Genomic DNA, 23,436 nt, shown 5'->3' on the forward strand with positions numbered 1-23,436 from the left:
ACAAGAAAATATGCACATCATTTGAACATGCTTTCCTGGACCATACCATCAAACCTCATGTAATTTATTTAAAAAGTAAATAGTAGTTATTTCTAAAAGGTTATTTCTGGCATCTTCTCATCTCAGGACTTAAAAAAAAATCTTTTTCACAGAGCCATCTTGTCCAGGACATGGCCTCTTCCACGGCGAGGAACGCTGTCCCAGAATCTGTACCTCTCAATTACTGTCCGCTCACACTAGCCCTCCCAAATCCCATCCTCTTCTTGCTGCTTGTGCCAAACCCTCTAATGCAGAACAGTATTTGAAAATGAGGAGACGACCTGGGAGACATAAGAAGTCTCAAGAGAGTTTGAGGAATTTTTTATCAAACATAATTGAACTAAAATATCTAGCTCCAGTTCCATGGAAAGAAAATTTGAGAGGGGCAATAAGAAAACAAGGGAAAATCCTTTCTTTCAAAAGAGAATGGAGATTAGTCATTTTAGATGATTTAACTAACAACTGAATACATTTGCTGCTAAAGAATAGATTCCTTCTCCCTTTTAGCTATCACTTCCCATTAACTGAGGTTCTGGAGGACTGAAGGTAACCTCCAACCATGAAATGCAAAAGTCAGATGTGGAATTATGAAGCAAACTCTGGTGTAGCTAGAAACTAGGCCTGAATGAATCGGGTAGTATATACTTATTTCTGATGAACAAATGTTTTTCTTGGCATGAGAAGAGGGAGATGGTTACTTGACTAAGTTCCCAGGACATGCAAAGCTTACACTTGAAATGTTTTTTAATCTTTGGCATATGAAACTGTGGCTAATTCAAAAAGTCCCTGAAATCTCAGGCAGGTGGGTTTCTTGGAAGGATACATAACGTGATATTCAAATTCAGGATGGTGATAATTTTGGAGGCTTCCTATTTGCTGTCAAGGCCAAGTTCTAATAATTTGACCTCTGAAGACTTCTGGGTGTCTAATAGGGGATTCAGAATCACCTGTACCACTTCGCACCACTGGAGTCACACACTTCCAAGTCTTTATAGTAGAAATACCGTTCTTCATTATAAGCATTAAAATAAACTCCAGATCACATTTTAAGGTAGAAATTTTGATATCAAAAAGAGAAGTTTAGTATTCTCCGGTCAGATAATTTTGAGACTAGCTGAACCTATTAAACATTATGGTCAAGCCATTAAAATTATGTCTTGTATCTCATGTGCTATAAATGATGTAAATCTTTGTACTTCACAACTATTCACCTGAGAGTCTCCATTTCATTATTGTCATTTTTAAAGAAACCATCTCTTCCTTCTTTCACCCCAAGAGAAATCTGATTGCAACTGGAACCTGTGTGGAAGGTCAGATGCCCTAGCAACTAATTGGATCCTCTTAAAGGTTGAATTTTATGTCCGACCTGTTTAGAAATCTGAAAAGCTTCTCTTTGAAAAGCAGGCATCTCAGATCTTAATTTTTAAGTGTCAAGTATTGCTTGTAGTCAAGGTTAAATGGGTTGATAGTTTGGCACTAGATGCAACATAATTCTTAAGAGAACATTTTCTCTTAAACTTGAATATAATTCACATGCTAATGCTTTTAAAGCTCTAAGACCCTAACACATATAAAATAAAGAATATATTTTGGTCAAGTTACATTTTAAGTGACACCTAGGGTCAGTCCACATATAGTGGACTAATAGAGGTAACATATAGTTAAATATAAAGGTCTGTAAAGACACTTAATAAAGACTGGACTAAGTTCATGGGTACTTATGTAATTTTTTCCCCTCTAGTCATCTATGGTAAAAAACACTGACATCCTGCCCATGGGCTAAACCTGGCCTCCTCTTTGCTTCTGTGCATCAAGTTTTATTGGAACACTGCCATGCCCATTTGCCTATACATTGTGTGTGGCAGCTTTCACATTACAATTACAGCTGACCTGTGGTAACAGACTACATGGCCCACAGAGCTGAACATATTTTCTATCTGGTCCTTTACAGAAAAAGTTTTTCTCATCCTTGATATATGGCTTGTAGAAATTTACCGTTCCAAGTCTCATAAACAGGTCTCTTGGAGCCAATCTATTATGTTAAAATCACAGGGGGTAAAATTTTCAGGTAGAATAGAAAAGTTTATTAACCTACCAACTTTGTTGTTCAGTTTCACACTATAGGTTCTCTGACACGGATTTAGCTGCAACCCAAGGTTTTTCTGACAAAGACAGAGAACAAGAGAGCCCCCTCCACAGTCAATGACTGTGCGTTTACTCCCACAAGGGGCCCTGTCGGCAGGTGACCGCACGAGTAATGCCAGCTGCGCAGCCCCACTGCATCCTCTGTCTCCCTCTGAGAGTTGGAAAGACTCACACTCCATCTCAACCGTCAGGTTCCCGTGTCCACAGAAGGCCTCATTGCGCAGGGAATGATGACACTGTCTCAAATGTTCTTTGTCAAGAAAGATTTTTTCCTCTTGGCAGAATAATGTGTCAGAAAATTTCTATTAGAACAGTCCCTAAGGTTTCATCTCTGGATTGGTTATCTTTGAACTTGCCTATTAAATGGAAATGAAATAAACATACTCTTGTGCAATTTGGTTCTGTGGATTTAGAAATGTCAGGAGGCTCACTACAATTAATTACATTAGAAATTGTGACATCTCCAAGAAATCATTGATAGGTGAAAAGAAGTCAGTATTTAATAAGTACCTACCTAACTGTCCCCATTCAAAAATCAGGGGACAGATACAATAGCATAGCCACAAATACAAAGAGAGCGCGCCAAGATCCTGATTAAAAAAAAAAAGTAATCAGAATGGGCTATAAAAGCTGTTCTTCAGAGAAAGTTAAAGTCAGTGACAGGTAGAGAGAAGCAGACAGGGAGGAAATTCTTCCACACTCCTGGCCGAGCTCTTTCAAAGGCACAGGGGCAGAAATGAAGTTGCGGCTAACGGTATCAAGTACAGAGATGGCTGCAAACATCAGTTTTTATTAGCGAGGACACTCTGGAATGGGGGAAATGTGACTAAATGGTCAACTTTAAATGCAACAAAGAGGACTTTGACTTTGATATGATGATAAGAAGTGTCTGTGGGTCTTTGATGAGAGGTGTCTTGATAAAAATAGTGTTTGTGGCAAATATGCTAGAGTTTAGAACAGAAAAGCCAACTAAGAAGTAATAATAGAAAATCTTTCTCTCTCTCTCTCTCTCTCTCTCTCACACACACACACACACACACACACACACACACACACACACACACACACCACAAAGCTCCTCACAACATTTTCCTATTAATTCCAAAGAGCAGTGACTTCAATGGGTGGACAATATAGTGAGACCAATACTACAAAGGGGAGAACATTACAACCATGAGTTCGTGTGTTCTCCCTGGGTTGCTAACCAAGGCATGAATGAAATAACTACGTTGCCCTCCTTCACCTTATTTGTTTTGCAGCTGGTCTTAGTGTCTCATTTTTGTTTTAAACACATCACAGTAGCTATTTCCTAAAGCAGACAATTCCATACAGTAGAACTGGGTAAAAGAAATAAAATAATCTATTCTTTGGGGGGAAATTCGAGGGAGTAAAAAGATGGAATGTCACCACCGGCCTGACTTCTTATAAATGATATAGCTGAGTATTAAATTATTTATCCACTGCCCATGCATTGTATAGTTTCTCAGACCTAAACAAATCTCGTAAGTAAACTACACTGTTCCAGTTTTCTTTGTTATTTTATAGATGTGTGTGTATGTGCATTTTTCTGTACTGACAGCAGAGATGTGGGAAAAGCCTGATAAAACCCAGTCCTGTATTTTATATGGCAGGAGAAGGAACCCAGTAAACACAAACAGAGCAGAGCACTTCCTTTTGCTGACAACCTTATGATTTCCCCTTAATGCATTGTTTAGAATAGCAATGCATTATGTGTCATTTCCCATTATCCTATGCACAGAACCAGTACCACACAGCCGTGGCTTTTCTTTCCAACAACCGATCAGGAAGAATACATAGAAGATTCACGTGCTGGTGAAACCTGTCAAGGCTGACAGCCCAGAGCCCAAGAACTCTGTTTATGGACAGAACAGGTGTGGGGCCAGGCAGCTGGGGCGAAACCTCCCCTCCACCTTCTCAGCCCTTCTCAGCTTCCCGCCCTTGCAGGCTTCCCTCTGGGTTGGGAGGGAGAGCAGCTTTGAGAGGACCTTCTTTCTCAAGGCTGTTTCCTTCTGCCAAAGAAGACTGGCTGGCTTGCTCTCAAGACTGCAAGCATTTGACAACTGCAAATAGCAGTGAGCATGTCAACTCATTTTATTCACATCCCTCACTGGGGAATCAGAAAGCCAAGGACACACTGGTGATTTCCCTGGTTTTATGGATCTCTACTCCCCCCAGGCCTGCAACACATTTTTGGTTCTTGTGTTCACAGTGTCCTGGCATCTGCAGTGTGGGAAACCTTAACTGAGAGCCAATAGCCCCACAGCTTCTCCCTATTAAAATGTGCAATTGGGTTTCACAGGCGTGTTTCAAACACCATTCAAGGCGTGATTTACAGGCTACTGTCTAGCCCCACAGCTGTTTTTGTCCACCCCTACCCCCAGACTTAGCCGTTTACAGGAATCCACCACTCAGCTCCCTAGTACATAGTCTTCTCATTTTCAACCTCCTCCATCACTTGTGTGCATCCAAAACTATGCAAGACCTACACTAAGGATTCAAGAAAATATTTAGAGAATGAATAAACCATTCAATGCCTTCTTTCTGCTTACCCTACTTCCCAATCAAGTTTTTTTCATCAAATTAAATGAATGACTTCTGGTCCACTGGCACTGGTTATTTATATATGCTGAAAACAGCACAGGCCTTACTACATAGTTGCCACCCAGGGCTTTCACAGTTACTATGCCCTTTCTTTAAAATAAAAAAATACCATTTCTATATATTGCAAATTATCCTTCTGTGGTGGAATAGAGATAGACTATCTGTTTTATGCAGAGAGTTACTCAATATCATATCATCATGATTCTGTGACCACTGTCCCCAAGGTCCTAGCCTTGTCTGACTTCCAAGAATCTGAAATCAGCCCCTAAAAGGTTAAGTCTCAGGCTTAGGGCTGTGATTAGGTCAGGTGTAGGTACTGATACTATCTTCTAAATATTTGATTGTAAGCTGTTGGAGGAATAGAATGGTACTGGAATAGACTGATTCTTCTATGTGCAGTATAGTTCTTGGTATAGAGTATGGACTCAGGAAGTTGACTGACCTTAACTGCTCTCATCCTTTGCAGAGGAAGATAATTTAAGCAGTGAGTGGTCTGTGGGATTCTCTTATCCTGTGACTAAGACCTACCTTTCTAGTAAGGAGGACAAAGGAAAAGGAAGGGATGACACTAAGAGAAACATTCCAGGTAAAGTCTTTACTAGAAATGGTGATTGGATGGATCAGTGTCACCCAAATGGTTCCACAGGTGTAGCTTGCATTTCAGAGGAAATCAATTCATTACAAATCATGGTAGTAAAGATCTTAAAGTTCACATCAAATTATAATTTTCCCTTTGCTGCAATATAACAAACTTTTCCAATGTGCAGAATCTCAAGGTGCAAAGGGGACATTTTTTGTGCTCTGTCACATGCACTCTCCCCCACCCCTAGCTTTGAGACTAAGTTTTCCTGGAAAACAACAACATAGGCTTCCTCTTGCATTTTTAACTACTACACAACAGTAGGGAAGAGTGTACTCACTTCATCACAAGCCATAGTCATAATAACAAACCTTCATTGTTAAACAGAAGTCCTTTAAGACAGGAATACCATTAAGAAGCTATTGAGTGTAATCTAGTGCTTAGTGATTTGCAGAGGAGAAGCCACCAAGTTCTGCAATTCAGTCCAGGCAGCTGTTAGTTTCAGGACTTACCTTTCCTTTCCCTCCTATAGTTGTCTTCTTATAGACCTCATGAATAAAGATCACTCTTTTTACTCCCTTGATAATCTGGTAATTAGACCATGTTGACATGTTGGGCTGTCAGATTTTCAGGTTACTTGAAGGGTCAACATTTTTAAACCATTACAATACAAGTAACCCAAAATTCATGCTCCTTATAAAAAGTCCCAAAGGCCAGAATTTCAATCAAAGGATGAGAATCACAGGAACAAAATGAGCACTTGTTAAATACCTACCATGTGTCAGATGTTGTATTAGGCCTTTCACCTAATTCTCATTAGTGTACCTTTTCTCATTAATCTCTCAAGGTAAAGAGTTATCTTTATCCAATTTTATATGTGAGTATTAGAAGCTAAGATTGCCCAGGAATACACAACTGGCATTTACAGAAGTAAGATTCAAAGCCAAGCCTGTGTTCCTAAGAGCCCACGAACTTTCTTTCTAGTCCACTGAGCTCCTCCCAAGACCGTAATAGCAGACCTTGGGAAACAGCCTGTTCCCTGACCTGGGAAATATTCAAACTGGTGTAATCAAAACACTTCTGTTTCTTGGTGTGATCAAAATAATAAACGATCCATCTTCTCACTAGGCCACTCCTGTAATGAACTCATTCTCTCTCTTTCCCCCTCTCCCTCCCCGGCCTACATCTTCTGTTACATTGCCAGTGAGGAGACCCTCTCCATGGCTTCCTGTGTTTATTCTGAGGCCCAAAAGCTGGGCAGTTCAACCTTCCTCCCAAATGATGCTTTCTCAGCATCCTTCAGGTATAAAAGAAATAAAATCACTGCAATACCTTAAATTATCTTGTGACCCAATAGGAAATATTCGCTCCACTCATTCACCCTTTCCGTTCCTACTCTAAATTCTGTGTCATTAATTTACATATCTCACATTCCAAACACTTCAAAACACATGTATTTTTTTAAGAACAAGACAGACTATAAATAAGTAAACAAAGAAATAAATGTCTGGTGTTCCACCTTCCTTCTTGCCTATGGTGGGAGAATCCAACACTAACCCACCCCACACATTGTGCACTTTCCACAAGCAACACTCACACGCGTTGGAACCAAACACATGCCTCCAGGTTTCACAATGCCTTCCAACTCCAATATCTATACAGTTTCAACCTTTTCGTGTTTCTTCCTTCACTTGAACCACTACGTTTTTGCATAAAATTTTCCTCTAGAAAGAATGGTTGGCAATTAATCCCAGCCCACGTCAACCCGAAGTGGTTAATTTTGGCTGGACAGCCCACTTTTACCATTGGAGTCTTCCACTTCTTCTGCTGGGGTAGCTTTTTGGGAGGAGTGGTGGGAGTGTGAGGAGAGAAGACTGACAATTCGTGGCCTGGGGAGGGTCAGGGCTTTTCCGTGGACCTTGAGGGAGTGTTCCTTTAACTGGCTGATTGTCATGGTGGAAAATGAGCACCAAGAACACTTGTAGGCATGTTCACCTGGAAGAAGATGGGGGCAAAGGACAAAAGGAACAAGAGGAAAGGAGGGCAGAAGGTGGGGTGGAAAACAAAATAACATGGTTAATTCACTCTACAGAAGAGCCTCTCAAGCTTCAGGGGATGAGAACCCTCACAGACCAACCACTCGCCCATTCCCACAGCCACAGCACTCCGTTGGGACTGACACTCTTCGAAGAGCTCCATAGTCAAGTGACCTGGTTCCTTTTCATTCCACGCTCTACTTACTGGAGGAGCCTGCGGGCTGTGCCCCACAGGGAGCGAAACCAAATGTCTATGATACCTCCATCAGAAAGGCTTCCTATCTCTCTTCCCTCCTTCTCTGTACTAGAAACAGCCAAGTCAGTTTTCATTCAAGGTTGCCTTTATATCATCAGCAGAAGATAACAAGCTTAATTCTTATTCCAAGGGTCTATCAGTGACTCAGTGCAAGTCACTCAGTGCAAAGCTACTGTGCTAGTCTTCTTTACTTCCTTGCTGGCTACACACCTCCTTGATTCTGCACATCCTATAGTGATTTTGAGGGCTTTTTTGGATCCGCTCACAAACCTCAGCATAAAAATCCATTTCCTTATGTAATCAATAATACAGGAATGTGTAAAAAACAAGTCACTTTTTAAACTAAGAAAGAGAGGTATGGGTATGTATGTGTGTATCTCCACTTTTTCCACTAAACAGGATATTTCAGTTAAAATAAGTATTTTCCTTTTAATTATTTTTATACCACTGAAATACAACACAAATCACTATGACTAAATTAAATTAGAGTATGATTTGCCTTTGCCCGAAGTCCATTTTTCAATTAATTGCATTCTAAGAAACGAAGGTATGACATGGCCCTGCTTATGTTGTTGTTTGCCCTGGTACAATCAACTGGGAAAGCAATTTTGCTTTTTATAACAATAGGTTTAGGATGGTCATGTCTGCAATGCAGTAATTCCACTTCTGAGAGTTTATCTTAAGGAAATATCCTTTGATACACAGAAAGCTTTATTTAGAAATAAACATTTGCGCTTGAAAAAGATATGAAACCACCTAAATTTCCAACCACAGGGAAATGATTAAGTAAATGTGGGCCCATTTTCTTGATGAATTATCATTTTCTTAAAGAGTTCATAATAACACAGAAAAATAAAATACTTAGAGAAATACATAGGAAGCCATAATATATTTTAGATTAAATTATAATCACAATTGTTAAAAATAATTATAGAGGAAATGGTTGAAAGGAAAGACTACCAAATGTTAACAACAGTGGTCTTCAGATAATAAGATTATGGATGACAGACTATATTTCATTCATTTTTAAATTCTCTCTAATCAACAAGTATTCTTAACATTTATTTTTAAGGTGAAATTTAAAAACCAGAGGAGAGCCTTGGCTAGCATGGTTCAGTGGATTAAGCGCTGGCCTGCAAATGGAAAGGTCGTCAGTTCGATTCCCGGTCAGGGCCCATGCCTGGGTTGCGGGCCAGGTCCCCAGCTGGGGGTGTGTGAGAGGCAACCAAACGGTGTTTCTCTTGCTCATTGATGTTTCTGTTTCTCCCTCCCTGCCTCTCTCTCTAAATATAAATTAACAAAATCTTTAAAATTAAAACCAGAGGAGAGAAAAGAGAAGGAAGTAGAGGAATAAGAGGGGAAGAAAGGCTCTATTGTTATGAAAGTTCTGTGGGATAATGAAAATGGCTGAGGGCAGAGCTGACAGTCAGATAAACCTCTGCCTCTGCTTTACCAGGTAAGAGGGTTACCTCCCTGCCACTAAATGGTTTCACATCCCAAGTTCTTCCTAAAGCCCGTTTCACCACTCATGACCCCCAGGGCTTGAGTTTCCAAGAAAGTCATGAAACTAACCTTGAATTATATAACATGCTACAGTCCAAGGCAGAACAGAAATTCAAGGAGGTCAGAGGATCAGAACAAAACACCTGTCAGCTGAATTACAGGATAATCCTGGGCCATGAACAATGGGGTTTACTAATATTATAAACATTAGTTATACATATGTATACATATCATATACATATATATACAGGGTGGGGCAAAAGTAGGTTTATAGTTATTCATATGGAAAATACTACAATAATACAAGAATAAAATGTTTTACGTACTCACAACTGTTAACCTACTTTTTCCCCCACTTTGTAGAATATATAACAACACCACTGCTCTCCGGATTCCATTTTTCAATTTTTTAAATCTAAGTCTGGCTATATGAACTTGGTCTAGTGGTTATAAGTAGCCCAACTTGAAAGAGAATTCAAATGCAGGTTATTGAGTTAATCTACACGACTTTTTCTTATTTAAAATAAAAATTTTTAAAAATCCATCTACAACAAAAAAGGTAAGTCAAGAATCCTTTAGAAAATGTACTGGTTTTCTCTAAGCCAAGTCACTGTCAGTGGCTAAGGGCCATTCCTGGACACTAAGGTCCCAAGGCCGGAGAGAGCTGAATTACATTTCTCTCTCTCTGTGTATGCTTCCTTCTTCCCAACCAATGAGCGCAGAAGGCCAGTCTGCTTGGCCAGCTCCAAGAACGTACACTTTAGCTCAGTGCCCTGGAGCCAGCGTGCAGCCTCTGGCACTCTTTCAAAGCCCTTCCTAGAGGCCAAATCATTTACCCAACTCCCACTGTGCAAAGAGCTTTTGACAAGGCTGGGGCCTATGGGAAAAAACACCAGGATGGTGTCCCAGCTGAATAATTTACAATATACAGTTAGAAAAGAATGGCCTGAACCCTGAAGCCTCTTATTCCATGAACTTTAGTGGAATTTTCCTGGAGATATAAAAATACTAACAGATAGAGAAAAGCCCATTTGGCTAATTAATCTCCCTGTCCCATCCCCCACCCCCAGTGGGGCCCAGGGCATCTAGAAGACTTCAGCAGTTTTACTCCATTGAGCCAGTTCAACAGGACCCAACACTCGGGAGATAGTAGAGACAAGATCATATTTCCACAAGGAACGAGGAGATGGCCAAAGTGAAGGAGGGACTCAAGTTCCAGGTGGTTTTTATAACCACACCAGAAAAGCTACTAAATGAGAAGAATTGTAGCTGCCTGCAAATTTTCAAACTAGGATCTAAATACCTTAGCCGGGGAAACTCAGGGAGGAGATTCAACTTGTAAAAGAATCTGATAGTACAGCTAGGTGCGCCGAGGCCTCATTTCCCCAAACTCCCTTTGTGTTTGACGTAAGTTCCTCTGAGGTTGTCAAAACCTCTGGGTGGGCCAGGCTGCTGTTGAGCTGGGGGTTCTGGAAGTGACTGAGAAAATCATGGAAAAGCCCCCATTCCTGCCCCACTGCCTCTCCTACTTCACGCCTCTTTTTTCTCTTGGCTGAGTTCTGATTATCTACTGGCTGGCATCCTCTATCACAGGCAAAGTAGAAGACAGCAGAAAAGGGAGGGAGGCAGCATCTTGTCAGTGACAAGGATGTATCTGTTGTGGAGTCAAATTCTCAATGAATGGACTATATGGTTTTGAGCAAGTCACTTCATTCGGAGTCTTTGTATCCGCATCTGAAAATGAGGGTGACGACAACAACACCTACACTTCAGGTCTGTCATGAGGACTAAATATGAGGAGGGACCCAAAACAACTGGAATGTATTTATTTAAAAAATGTGTATTTATTCTTACATGTTTAAACTTTAGTTACCTTCAAAGTGCTCTCCATTTCATGCAATGACCCTATCGAGATGTTCTGCTCAAAACAGCTTTTGAACTCATCGATTTTGATGCCTTTTAATGCTTCTACTGTTTTTTTTTGTTTGTTTCACCTCTTCCACGTAGGCAAAACATTTCCCTCTAAGGACTTTTTTTCATCCCAGGAAACAAAACAAAACAAAAAAAGTTGCTAGGGGCAAGATGGTGTGAATAGGCAGGGTGGGGCACTGGGGTCAAGCCGTTTATGGTGAAAAAAACGCTGAACACTTGGAGTGGTGTGGGCAGGTGCGCTCGTAAATCACCCATCATGAAATGGGCAAACACTTTGAGTCTTCAAAAAAATATTCACTGAAGCTGAATGCAGCCTCTCACAACACCACCAGCTGGGTACACTGATACGGATGGGTTCCAATTCCAGACACTTCTTATTTTGTGTGTGGAAACTATCTAAGGCATTGCATGAGAAATCTTACTATGCGTTTTGAGTTCTCTTTCTTCCTTTGAACTTCCTCAAGATTATAACAGTATTTTAATTGGGGGATTATGTTTAGCGGATGTAACAATTCTTGCATTTCCATTAGAGAGGCTAGGGAATTTAGAAATTTTTCTTAACAAACAAAAGCTGTTAGTGGCATAAATCAACTATGACATGGGTGGCATGCGTTTGGTATTATTTTGGCTTGTGGCGATTCCTTAATATTTCTTTAGTAGATTAAAACAAAACAAAACATGCAACCATCTCAAGAATATCTACTCTCATGTGTGAGACGAAAGACATTTAAAATTTCACTCAGTGAAGACCTGGATTTCAGACTCCGAAAACCTGTGTGTCACGAGTACCAACTCACCAGCATGAGCTTTGAGTATATGTGTTTTCAGCCGGCTGTTATAGGAGGACTTGAAGGAGCAGAGTTTGCATCGGAATGGTTTATGGTGTCCGTGGTGGGTTTGCATATGGCGATCCAAACTTGATGTAGAGAAGAAGAAAAGAAAAGAAAGAAAAACAACAGGGTTAAAAATTGCATACAACATTTCTCATTGCTCTTTTCCAGAAATCCCATTTCTAAGCTTTTCCAAGTCATTTTGTTACTTTCCAATGATTGCACTTACCAAAAACAAAATAAAACAAAACAAAACAAACCCCCAAAACAAAAGACCACCAAGAGTCATATTTACTCCAAAAAGGGGAAAGCTAAGGGAAGGAAGAGATAATGCTCAAGTAGGGAAGGGAGGTTTCAAAGTCGCTGAACTACTTGCAATGAGCTATTTCCAAAGTCTTTGTAAATACGTAGGTGTGTTTACAGGAAGTCACATGACACAATGATGTTTGCTCATTATTCGTCCAGAAGCAACTTGTAAGGATGTTATTTAATTATATTGCATTTCCAGTACTTCACAGTTGTTAGTTTAAAAAAGTAATAAATCTACCAAACAAGGTGTGGGATGAGGTCCTAATTTGTATCACTGCCCCAGAGAACTAGAGACTATCCTGAACGACTCATCTGTGAATGGTACTGCTTACCATCTAAACATGCTCTGTGCTCCTGAGCTCCAAGGCAGCGCTTTTGACTGCCTCTTGACATCTCCCTATGTGTGCCCTTTAGCTACCTTAAACTCAATCTGCCCTAACCAGACCCATCAGTTTTCTTTTTTCTCCAAAACAAACTCTCTTTCATTTCCTTGTTTCTATAAAGGGCACTAGCAGTCTCAGACAGCCAGACTGAACACCTGGGTGCCATTTGTACTCTACTCTGCCCCTCATCCCTTATATTAAGTCAGTTTTTCTAAGTCAGGCAGATCCCAGTTCCCTCAACCACTCCCAAAGTTCTATCCTCAGTATCTGGATCAGGATCAGCTACTATCACTGCCTAATTGGTATTCCCTATCACCCCCCACCCCCGCCCCAGTCACCCCCAACTCAAGAGCATCCGCTATGAAGTCAGACTGCCTAGGATCAAAATCCTAGCTATGACTTATAAGTGGTGTGGCCTTGTGCAAGTTATATAAGCTTTCTATACTAAAACATCTCAACTTTTCTTAAATAAAACAAAGATAATAATAAGACCATACCTCATAGGGCTGTTCTGAGAATAAAACAGATCTTACATCAAAGTTCTTAGTACATAGTGAGGCTCAATAAATGTTAGCACTTAACAGTGACTTTCCTCATCTGAATCTTCCTTTTCCAGTAATGTAAATTGTAGAGTATTAATTCTGCATTCAAAGACTCCAAATATGGTCTTGGCTCAAGCATTCGGACTTTATTTTCCAGTATTCCTTTATGTATAGCTTACAGATTAGTCAAACTGGACAACCAGCTGAGCCCCTGTGGCTCTCTTTCCTAGGGTTATACTCTTGTCTTTTCTCCCACATCATATGTCCTTTCCAAACGATTCGAGTCTTATGTTCCTACTTTAAGACTTGACTCAAATGCCCCCTACTCTATAAAACCTTCTTGATTCTTCCAAAGTGATGTAACATTTCCCCTCTTTGACACTTCATAACATTTTATTGATCTATATTTTTAAAGGCATGTGCCTTCTTATCCAAAGTCATTTGTGTGCTTGCTTTATTTATCACCCAAGTAGACCCTAAATTCCCTTAGAACACTGACCATGTCCTATTCATCTTTATTTTCCCCCAAAGGCTCCAGCACAGTGCCTAGCACAAGGGCATAGTCATTTATTCATAATGATTTATTGAGGGTCTACTGTGTGTCAGAAAACGTGATGGATGCTGTTAAAAAAATACTTATTGAATTGATGAGAACTACATAAGTTTTATACCAGTGCCTGGATCTGACAACAAAGATTGGATATTAGGCTCTGAATAATAATAGTTTGTAACCCATCCTAACCTCTGCAGAAGCAGTGCCTCCTCCTGCCTTTCAATATCCACTAACTAGCACTTTATCTTTTTAGAGAGGCAAACAGCCCATCATTTATTTTCAATTATCATAAAAATAAACAGCATGTCAGTCTTACAATTAGTCCCCTTCATCCAAGACCATAGAACACATTATCGAACATTTATCTCTCTTACACATTTGACAGAGAAAGGCAAGAAAAGGTTGTTTCTTCTCAGAACCATTCCTCTTCTTATCACCCCAAAAAGCCTTACACAAACCCCCCAATTTATAATTTCCAAGCTGTGATGAACAATGGGAAGCTCTCTCTCCTCAACCAATCTGAACTTCTCTTTGGCATCCATCAACTTATCCATCCTTCAAGGTCTTTTTAAAAATATCAAGCAATGATTCTTTAGTCACATGGGTTAATAGTCCTAATTTTACCTCCTAGCCACTCAATTTCCCAAATGGAACTTATTCCTCAAATGATGATTAGATTCTGAATGAATGTCTGACAGATGTACCAGTAAACTTATCGACTCTCTGGTCTGTCTTTGTGTAAATCACAGCAATACCTCCAACACTGTCATTTTTGAAAAATGCCTGCATTAAGTCAAATCTCGTATCAACCAAGCAATCATCTGTTCTTAGCTCCCCTTGACAGATGAGGTAACTGAGGTTTGAGGTAACTGAGGTTCAAGGTAGCAGCCAACCAAATAGCAGGTGTGAACCATGAGCAGTGCCTGCTGACTCCTCCAAGCTTCTCCTGATCTCACTTAGCTGCCTTCTGCTATGATCCCTCTTCCCAGATACACCTTGCGACCACTCAAGAGCACTTACTTGTGCCTGAAAGCAGAAACAAAGGAGCAATACTGGCAGCTGTACTTGTCCTCGCGGGTAAACATGGCCAGGGCCAGATGGCTCCTCTCATGAGAACGCAGCCCCTGCATGGACATCAGGACTCGGTCACATTGACTACAATGGTATCCCCCCGGCCGGGTTTCATCCTCCAACATTCCATCAAGCAAGCAGTGTTCACCATCCACCCGGTCCACCAAGGCGCCACTGGCATCTTTAGCTGCTTCCAATCCATCCAGGAACAAGTGGGAAGGGTCTTCAGCCTCCTGCTAAGAGAACCACACACACACACATGCCCCACCAACAAAATAAATATCCATCATTTGCCCCAGCTTTCCTCCTCTCCCTTCATTCTCCCACACTCATCAGCATTTCCTGACGGAGCTTCCTTCCCTGCCTCTCCAGCTCCCTCTAGAGGGACGTCACACCCGACGGCCATTTGTCATGCAGTGGTGGCGATTTTAGGGCAATATATCCGGACACAGGGCGCGGCTGCCTGGAAAATGTTGAGAGAGGGGTTCTCCTACTTTGAAGATGGTTCACTCACTTATCTCTCATCTTCAAAAAAGAAAATTTAAATTGCAATCCCACCTAAACTGACATACAACAGGATTAGGGTTATGGCTCAGGGAAAAAAGGAAGGGAGGGAGGGAAGGAGAGAGGGACGGAGTAGGAGGTAAACAAGCCAAGTAGTCTGGGCATCCTTGGGAAAAAAAAAAAGGAAAGTGAAAGATCCTGCCCCCCATGCACACAGTGACAGGACTTCACCTCTTGCCTGGAGGGTGGCTGTACAATCAATTAAAAAAATTAAGAAGCAGCCTGGTTTTAAGCCTCTCGGGTTCCGAGGTGGCTCCTTGGATTATTGATTAATGGAAGAGCTATTCTGTCTCCCTCAAGTGAGTCCAAGGCTGGGACACACCACAGTGGCAGGACAGAAGCTGACCACCGCAACTCCGGGTGCGACTGCTTTGCCTTCTGACAGCCAGGGAGCTTCAGCCTTCAAAGAAGCAAAGCAGAAGCTTCACCTCCATGCCACACTGGCAAAACAGGACAAAAATCAAGCAGGGCCGATGCCAAAAATATATTCACATAGCCGGAGAGAAAGAGCAGAATCCTGAACTAACTTCTCTGCTCAGAAACGACAAGTGCTTAGACATATCCTGGAAGGCAGGGATGGTGGTGAGGTTATCGAAACAGTGGCTGCTATTAGGATTATGATGTTCAAAACAGGCGGCCTGTGTTTGTCAGTAACATACAGGGAGAAAGCATGGGAGACAAATCAGGTCAACAGGCTCTCAGGGCCAACTGTGACTTAAGGCTTTTAGTTTTAGATTCAATGCCTCTTTTGCTCCTTGGAGGACCCGGGATAAGAAGTAAAAGATGGGTTCTCCTGGGCTCTCTGTATTCACCAGCCCGATGAGAAAGAACAGTAGTAAGAAGTCAGGCAGTGGGAGGAGCCGAAGATGACGGAAACATAACCCACTTGATTCTTCTCAAGAGCTCGGGCCACATGGAAGAGCAAACACCTAACGGCACTAAATGCAGAAGAGAAGGGGAACCTAAAGCCTCCTGTACCGAGAGGCCCGGATCTTCTGTATCCACCAAACTATCCACGTGGAAGGGAACCAGATCGAAACGCGACCAGGGCGAAACACGAGAGATGAGGGAGGTCCAACCTGCAAAGAAATCAGAACAAGCCAGACCGATCCAAGCATAACTCAGGAATGCGCACACGCTGGGACGCCCTTTCCTGAGCTGCTTTGAGCAACAGGGTTAATGAGTAACTCGAATGGCTCACACACAAGAACGCTCATCCAGACCTTCCCAGTTCTCACCTTCACGGAGGACACGGCGGGGACGCTGCCGTACTGGACGTGCTTTCGGAGGTGATTGCAGATGGCTCGGAGCGTCGGGTGCACTTCTACACAGAATTTACACTTGTAGCCCACCACCTTCCTCTCCTTGATCTTTGGCACCTCTTCTAAGTGACCAAAAGGCTGGTAAAATACAGTGGTAGCCATCAGTACTCCGAGCCCTCCCTCATTGGCCGGCATTTATTCTTGTAGCTTACTAGCAGATTTTATTTTAAAGCAGGTTAGCAGGTTAAAAACCAAGGGAGATATACGTGAGGATTTTTACATAACGAATTTCGTCAGAGTTGTGGCACACTGCCTACTGTGCAGAGTCTCTGGAACCCGAGTATTTTACGACTTGTGAGAAGATTTCTGTGCAGGAGCCTCATTGTCACTGCCACCAAGTTATCTGGTTTGCAAACCAACTTCAACTACACGCAGGTGAAACGTTGCATAGCTACGCCATTAGTGAGCTTCTTGACATACACACAAAATTCTACTCCTTGAGATGTTAGGTTCATGTAGCAACATCGCAGACCGAGACATGGCTGAGAAGCACTAATGAGACCAAGAGACAGCCCACAACTGCCTTAGGAAAAAGAGCGAGCTTCGTCGTGGACCTAGGCCTCGGATAAGGCTACTTGGCAGAAAGAAATACAGAGAAATCACCCCAACCCTCCCCTGGGGAGCCTCGGGAGGAGTGAGAGGGAGGGGCACAGGACCGTGGAGAAGGGTAAGCACAGAATGGGGATAATCAAGCTCGAAATGTTTAATTGACTTATTGAGCTCTCTGGCAAGCTAAGTCACTAGGAAGCCTGTAGCAGTTTGGCTGGCAACGAAGAAGTGCATGTGGGCACCAGTGCTGAGAGGCCTCCTGGGGGAAGGGAAATCAAAACATATCCTTACCCTCTCTTGTTTGAAATCTGCAAAAGCACCATCTGCATATTTCTGCTTGCTCAAAAGCTGTTTCCTCCTCTCCTGACGTTTGGCACGCTTCTGGAATTCCTCATTGTGAACGTTCAAGTGTGAGGTCAGCTCCGCTGTGCTTTGCAGTTTGCTATCACAATGCTTACACTGGTAGGCGGAGTTCTGCAAGCGGGGGCCGTTGCCCAGGATGACAAAGTCCCTCTTCAGGTCCCGGCTGTGGTGGTCAGTGTAATGCATGCACAGCAGCTCAGCTGTGCTGAAGGAGAGCTTGAAGCATTTGATGCAGCGGAATGGGAGCCACTCGATTTCCTGAGCTTCACCTCCTTCCAACTCAGCTTTCTCAAAGCTGCCTCTCTCCTCTTCTTCCAGCAGCATCGGCTTCTCATGCTCGTCGGCATAGACGGCGGTGAAGTAGCCCCCCAGCTTGCTGGCGTGCTGCTTCTTGGGAAACACCCCTGGGTGGCGCTTCATGTAATGGGACACGATGCCCTTCTTGCTGAAGGACTGGAAGGAGCACAGGGAGCACTTTTTCTTCTCCACTGCTCGCCGGAGTTCCTCACTGAGCTGGGGGGAGTCGTCCTTGGGTGGGGACGGGATGATGACCTTGTTGGGCTTGTCGCTGATGGTCCTGGAGGCTGCCAGGCAGTGGGTGTAATATGCATCAATATCGTGGCGCTTCTGGTAGTGGGCCGCCAGCCCTTTGCGGATTGGGTTGGTGTAGGCACACAGGGCACACTTGAAGAGGTTGTTCTTGCCCTCGGGCTGGGCTCGGACATTGTTGTGCTTGATGCGGTAGTGCCTGGCGATGCCCTTCCTTGTGGAGCAGAAGTACTTGCAGAGCTGGCACCGAAACACAGTGTGGGAGACCAAGTGCGAGGTAGAGAAGTGAGAAGTGGACACAGGCTCCTCTCCCACCTCCTCCTCGGTGATGGAGATTTGGGAGGGGCTCACTTCAGTGGTTATCTCGGGCTCGAGGGAGACTGGCAGCTTCGGGGGCGACTGGGAAAAGACATCAAATTCGGGCTGATTGTGGTACTTCTCATAGTGGATTTTAAGCTTCTCCAAAGTGCCATGTGTGTACGGACATAGTTTGCAGCGGTAGGCGCCATACCCTTGCTTGAAGATCCTGCTCGTCTCTTCCACGTCGTTCTGGGCTATGTCGGCAGATTGTTCCACGTCATGCACAAAGTCCTCGGCGGTCACCTTGATGGACGGGTGTCGCTTCTGGTAGTGGGTCAGGACGCCGTGGATACGGGTGTTGATATAAGGGCAGTGCCTGCACTTGTAGACAGCGCCTGGGTTGATGTCGATGTCCTGGGCAAAGTCAGCAGCCTTCACTTTCATGCCAGGGTGCTTCTTCCCATAATGGGTAAGAAGGCCATGCAGGTTGTTATACTCAGACTGGCACACCGTGCACTGGTATGGGGTGGAGGAGATTGCGGGGTTGGCCGAAGTGAGCTGGATGCTTTTCTCTGGGGAAAGCCTTGCATCCTCGGGACATTCTGCTTCCTGATCGGGAAGTGGAGTGGACATACTGTTTTCACAATTCACAGGGCCCACCAACTCTTCAGACGAAGGGATGGGGTTCTCAACAGCGTCTTTCTCCTTGATGATATCCAGCAGCACTGACTCATCACCATTCATGGCCCACGGGTGGAATGCTTGGTAGTGATTGGTGATGTCCCAGATGGAGACTGCTTCAAAAACACAGTCTCGGCACCTGTATGTTTTGGCTTCTGCTGGCATCATGAGAGAGGAAGGGGACGGGTCTGGCCCAGCCCAGAGTTTGGTAGCCATGTAGGTATAGTCAACATAATGCTCTGGGTGCCTCCTTTGGTAATGCAGGAGCAAGCCACTGGGCTCTGTGTGGGAATAGATGCACCACTCGCAGTGGTAGCCAGCTTCTATCAAGCCATCTAGAAATGCCCACCGCATAATGGACGTGACCGTGGCCTTCAGGGCAGGGTGGTCTTTCTTGGTATGCTTCCTCAGTGCATAGAAGTAGGGGGAGGTATACGAGCACTGCCTACATTTGAGTGCTCGCAGTTTAGTTTTGTCCCTCTCCACATTAGAGGGGGAGACAAGCACGCAACTGGCAGGTTTCTTCTGGTTACGGTCACAGAGGCTTCGGATGGTGGCTGTGTGCTGCCGGATCACATCTGCATTGGCCTTGAAGTCCCGATGCTTCTTCTGATAATGAATGAGTACCCCTTTGACCGTCCGGTTCCCATAATCACAGTGCTGGCAAAAGAACATCTCATTCTCCACAGGGGGGCCATCTCTCTCGGAGCTGCTTCGGTTCAGCTGTTGCATGGGGGCGGGTGGCCGGGGGGAGCCTTGCGGCCCCTCGACCCCTCTCATCATTGCAGCTGTGGGAGGAGCCTGTCTGATATATTTGGCAGTAACCTTTATTTCTGGGTGTCTTTTCTGGTAGTGGACAAGCACTCCCACAACTGACCGATTGCTGTAGGAACAGTGTTTGCAGTAGTAAAGCTCAGTACTGAGGTCTGGTGGCGGGGGTTGTGGGGGGGGTGGGGAACCCATGTTGGACATTTTGGGAGACATTGGAGCACCCACCTCAAATGATAATTGAGAAAGGGCAGAGCCCCTGTCCACAGACACCATTCGCATGGTTTTCTGGATCCTAAAGTAGGAAGCCTTTTCTTCAGGGTGTTTCTTCTGATAATGAACCAAGACAGAATGCATGTTGGGGCTTGCGAATGAGCAAACATCACAGTCGTAAACAACCACGGTGTTAACAGAGGGGTCCTTCTGATTTTCACATTCTGGAGTAAAGGTCTTTGAAGGAGTGTTTTTATTAAACGCAGCTGGCATACCGCCACTATGAGACACGGGAGTGGACGTCACCATGTTCTTAGGTGCCGAATTCAAAATCTCCCTCAGCGTCTGGGATTCCGTGTTCAGCCCTTCCTGCTGCTCCACGACATAGCTTGAAAATATCATCGCATTGTTAATCTTCACTGTGGGATGCATTCTTTGGTAGTGTGGCATCAGGCTTCTAACATTCGGGCTTGTGTAGGAACAAAACCGACAACGGTAGATCAGGTCCGAATGGTCAAAGTTGAGGACATTCATGGCTTCTGGGTGGTGTTCACCATAATGCTGCTGAAGATCTTCGAAGTTGGTGTAATCGATGTAGCATTCCAGGCACCTGTACACCGCACTGTGATCGTTGGGGTCCAAGATGTATCTAAAGCTGAATTTAATGTATGGGTGCATTCGTTGATAGTGGGTGCTGACACTCCGGGCAGATTTGTTGTTAAAGTCACAGTGTTTGCAATAATAAAGCCTTCCAGAGTCACTAAAGTCTGTATTTTCACTATTGTGCTCAGTTCCATAGATAGGAGTCTGTGTGTTCAGCAGAGCAGTATTGGGAACTTGGTGATCTTTCAAGTTTGTCGAGGAGCCATAATAATCCTCTTCATCTTCAGAAAGAGTTAGTTCAATCTCAGCCCCATTGGTGGCGTTGTAATCGTGGGTGACACTTCTGAAGTTGGGCTCCTTCTGGGGCTCACCGGCATCTCTCACCCAAATTTGTTGGGCTGCAAAGGGAGTGGGCACCTCCATGACTGGCTCTATTGGCTCTTCTTCCCGGTCCAACTCAACCTCTATCTCCACTTCATTGTCTTCCTCTTCCTCCTCATCATCCTCAACATTGATCACCGCATCTTCCTGCTGTTTGGTTTGGTTAATTTTGCTCTGCAGGTTGCTTGCGATCTCGTCAATCCTAGTCCTCTTCTTCACGGGTGATAAATCGAGAGGAAAGTCATTAGCAAGCTTCCTAGAGGCCTTAGCTACAAAATTGTTCTTGGAGGACAACCCAAGAATTGAGGTCTGACTTTTCTTCACAGTGTTGCTGGAAGAGAGGTGGCTGTCTGTCTCACTTTCCAATGGTAGGCTGGAGGGCTGTCCCTCAAATTTTGGCAAGTTGTCGCAGAACGAATGTTTGTGCTGCTGATGGACTCTTAGCCCTTTCAGAGTTGTGGTGGAGTAATTACACATGGTGCATTTGTAAGGGTGCAGAGGTGGGGCTTGCACAGAGGGCTGTGGCTGCTGCGTCGGTGGGGGTTGGGGCTGGGGTGGCAACTGATGTGGTGGCTGTAGCTGTGGCGGCTGAGGCTGTGACGGAGGTGGTGGTGGCGGCGGCGGCGGCGGCGGCGGCTGTTGCTGCTGCAAGGGATCCAACATGACTCCTGACTTCCTACCGTTGATGCTTGAACTCTCATAAGACACCACACCTTCATTCAATGAGGAAGAAATGCTTTCACTCTGGGAGTTCACAGCATCCCAATCGGACGTTGTACCCGTGTGACACTGTTTGTGAGCCCCCAGTTTCAATGAGCTCTTGCAAGTAAACGGACATTCGTCACATTTGTAGACAGCTGTCTTTCCAGATAAGTGAATGTTTTCTATGTGACGGGAGATGCTACGTCGATGCATGGTGAGGAAAGGACAAAAAGGGCACTGGAACCTGTTCATAAATCTTCTAAAGGGAATCCCCTTGGTCTCCAATAATTTGTTGCCATCCGAGCCCATCAACTGCTCTGCAGACATGCCTGATGTCTGGTGATCTATAGCATTTAAACCATTCTCACTGTCTATTTCATTTAGCTCTTCATCAGAACTAGAGTCATTCAGCATGCTGTTAGTTTCTAGGTCGGCAGAAGAATTGGTCATGTCAGCCATTCCATAACGGGATCTCTCTGCCAAGTTAACAAGGCCAGAATTGTGAGGTGACTTCGGCTTCATCTGAGGGTAAGACATGGGTGAAAACTTGGAAGCTGAAGAATTGGGTCTCATGATGGAGTTGCTGATGGAGCCCCTGAAGTTGGAGACATTCGCATTGGGTATTTCCCGGCTTGCAGCATTCATGGACAGATAGCTGGAGTTGGAGGTGGGGCTGGGGGCGTTCTTGTTCTGCACATCAGGTAGATTTGTTCCTTCCTGCTGCTGTCTGAGACTGGAAAGGATCTTGACCATACTGCGGTGTTTTTTCATCATGTGGTCACACCAGCGTTCTCGGCGGGGGGTCTGGTAGGTACACCACTCACAGCAAAAGTTGCCTCGAGACTTGGTCAAAGGCTTGACCATAGATTCTAAGATGCTGCGCTCTACAACCTCTGCAGGCAGTTCCTTGCAGGGGTCCTGCAGGGACAAGGGCGGGACCACAGGGTCTGGCATGGGAGCAGGGGCAGGAGGAGGAGCAGCGATCTCCTTCAGATTGTTTTTGTGATACATCTTCTGATGTTTCATTATTCTAGCCCTCCTTGGTGACTTGTATGTGCAAAACTGACAAGAGAAGACTTTCCCAAATCCCTCATGCATCATGATATTATAATTTAAGGATCCTGGAACAGGGGGTCCCGTCGAACTCCCTTCAGCTTGAGCCCCGTGGACCTTCCTAGTGTGTTCAATGAGGAGGTTTTTTGACCTGAAGTAGCGTACACAGAACTTGCATTGAAAAAACTTGTTTGTTGGTTTGGGATTAGGGGCAATATGCTGACCATAATATCCTGGACTGTGGCCGTAGTAACTTCCAGACCCCAATGCAGTTGCATTTTGACCTAAAGAGAAAGCATAAGGTAAGTGGGACAAGAAAAGCAAAGTAAAAGAGAATTTAAAAGTCAATCATGCAAATCAATTTTTCTTTTCAATCATTCTTCATTAATAAACATCACACACTCAAATGGCCTAACAGCTCAAGATGAAGCCCTGAGAATATTAACAAAGCATTAATAAACATACGCATATTGCTTCTCACAGGCATAAGATGAGGGTGTTCAACTCTAGGTACAAGTCCCCTCATCTCCATTAATGTGTCATATAGCTATGAAAGCACAAGTTTCACCAACTGCAATATCTACTCT

General features: G+C 43.9%; 1 protein-coding gene across 8 annotated transcripts in view; it reads right to left on the reverse strand.

The window, feature by feature from the left end:
* Positions 1 to 23,436, reverse strand: part of ZNF462 (zinc finger protein 462) — a 136,650-nt gene that overhangs the window by 59,601 nt on the left and 53,613 nt on the right. For 5 of the 8 annotated variants that reach the window (XR_008530063.1, XM_054584567.1, XM_054584565.1 and 2 more), the window contains 5 exons: positions 17,528 to 23,133; positions 16,604 to 16,765; positions 14,751 to 15,037; positions 11,911 to 12,029; positions 7,190 to 7,381 (listed from right to left, as the gene is read on the reverse strand). Coding sequence is in view for 7 of the 8 variants with exons in the window: in XM_054584567.1 (XP_054440542.1) it covers positions 7,190 to 7,381; positions 11,911 to 12,029; positions 14,751 to 15,037; positions 16,604 to 16,765; positions 17,528 to 23,133 (6,366 nt within the window). In the remaining variant the exon portion in view is untranslated. The remainder of the gene's footprint in view (positions 1 to 7,189; positions 7,382 to 11,910; positions 12,030 to 14,750; positions 15,038 to 16,603; positions 16,766 to 17,527; positions 23,134 to 23,436) is intronic. The other 3 variants (XM_054584571.1, XM_054584570.1, XM_054584572.1) reach the window with 3 other exon arrangements.

The sequence above is a fragment of the Pteronotus mesoamericanus genome, unplaced genomic scaffold, assembly GCF_021234165.1.
Source record: "Pteronotus mesoamericanus isolate MK-2021 breed Mesoamerican mustached bat unplaced genomic scaffold, CSHL_Meso_final contig_78, whole genome shotgun sequence".
Classification (NCBI taxonomy): Eukaryota; Metazoa; Chordata; class Mammalia; order Chiroptera; family Mormoopidae; genus Pteronotus; species Pteronotus mesoamericanus.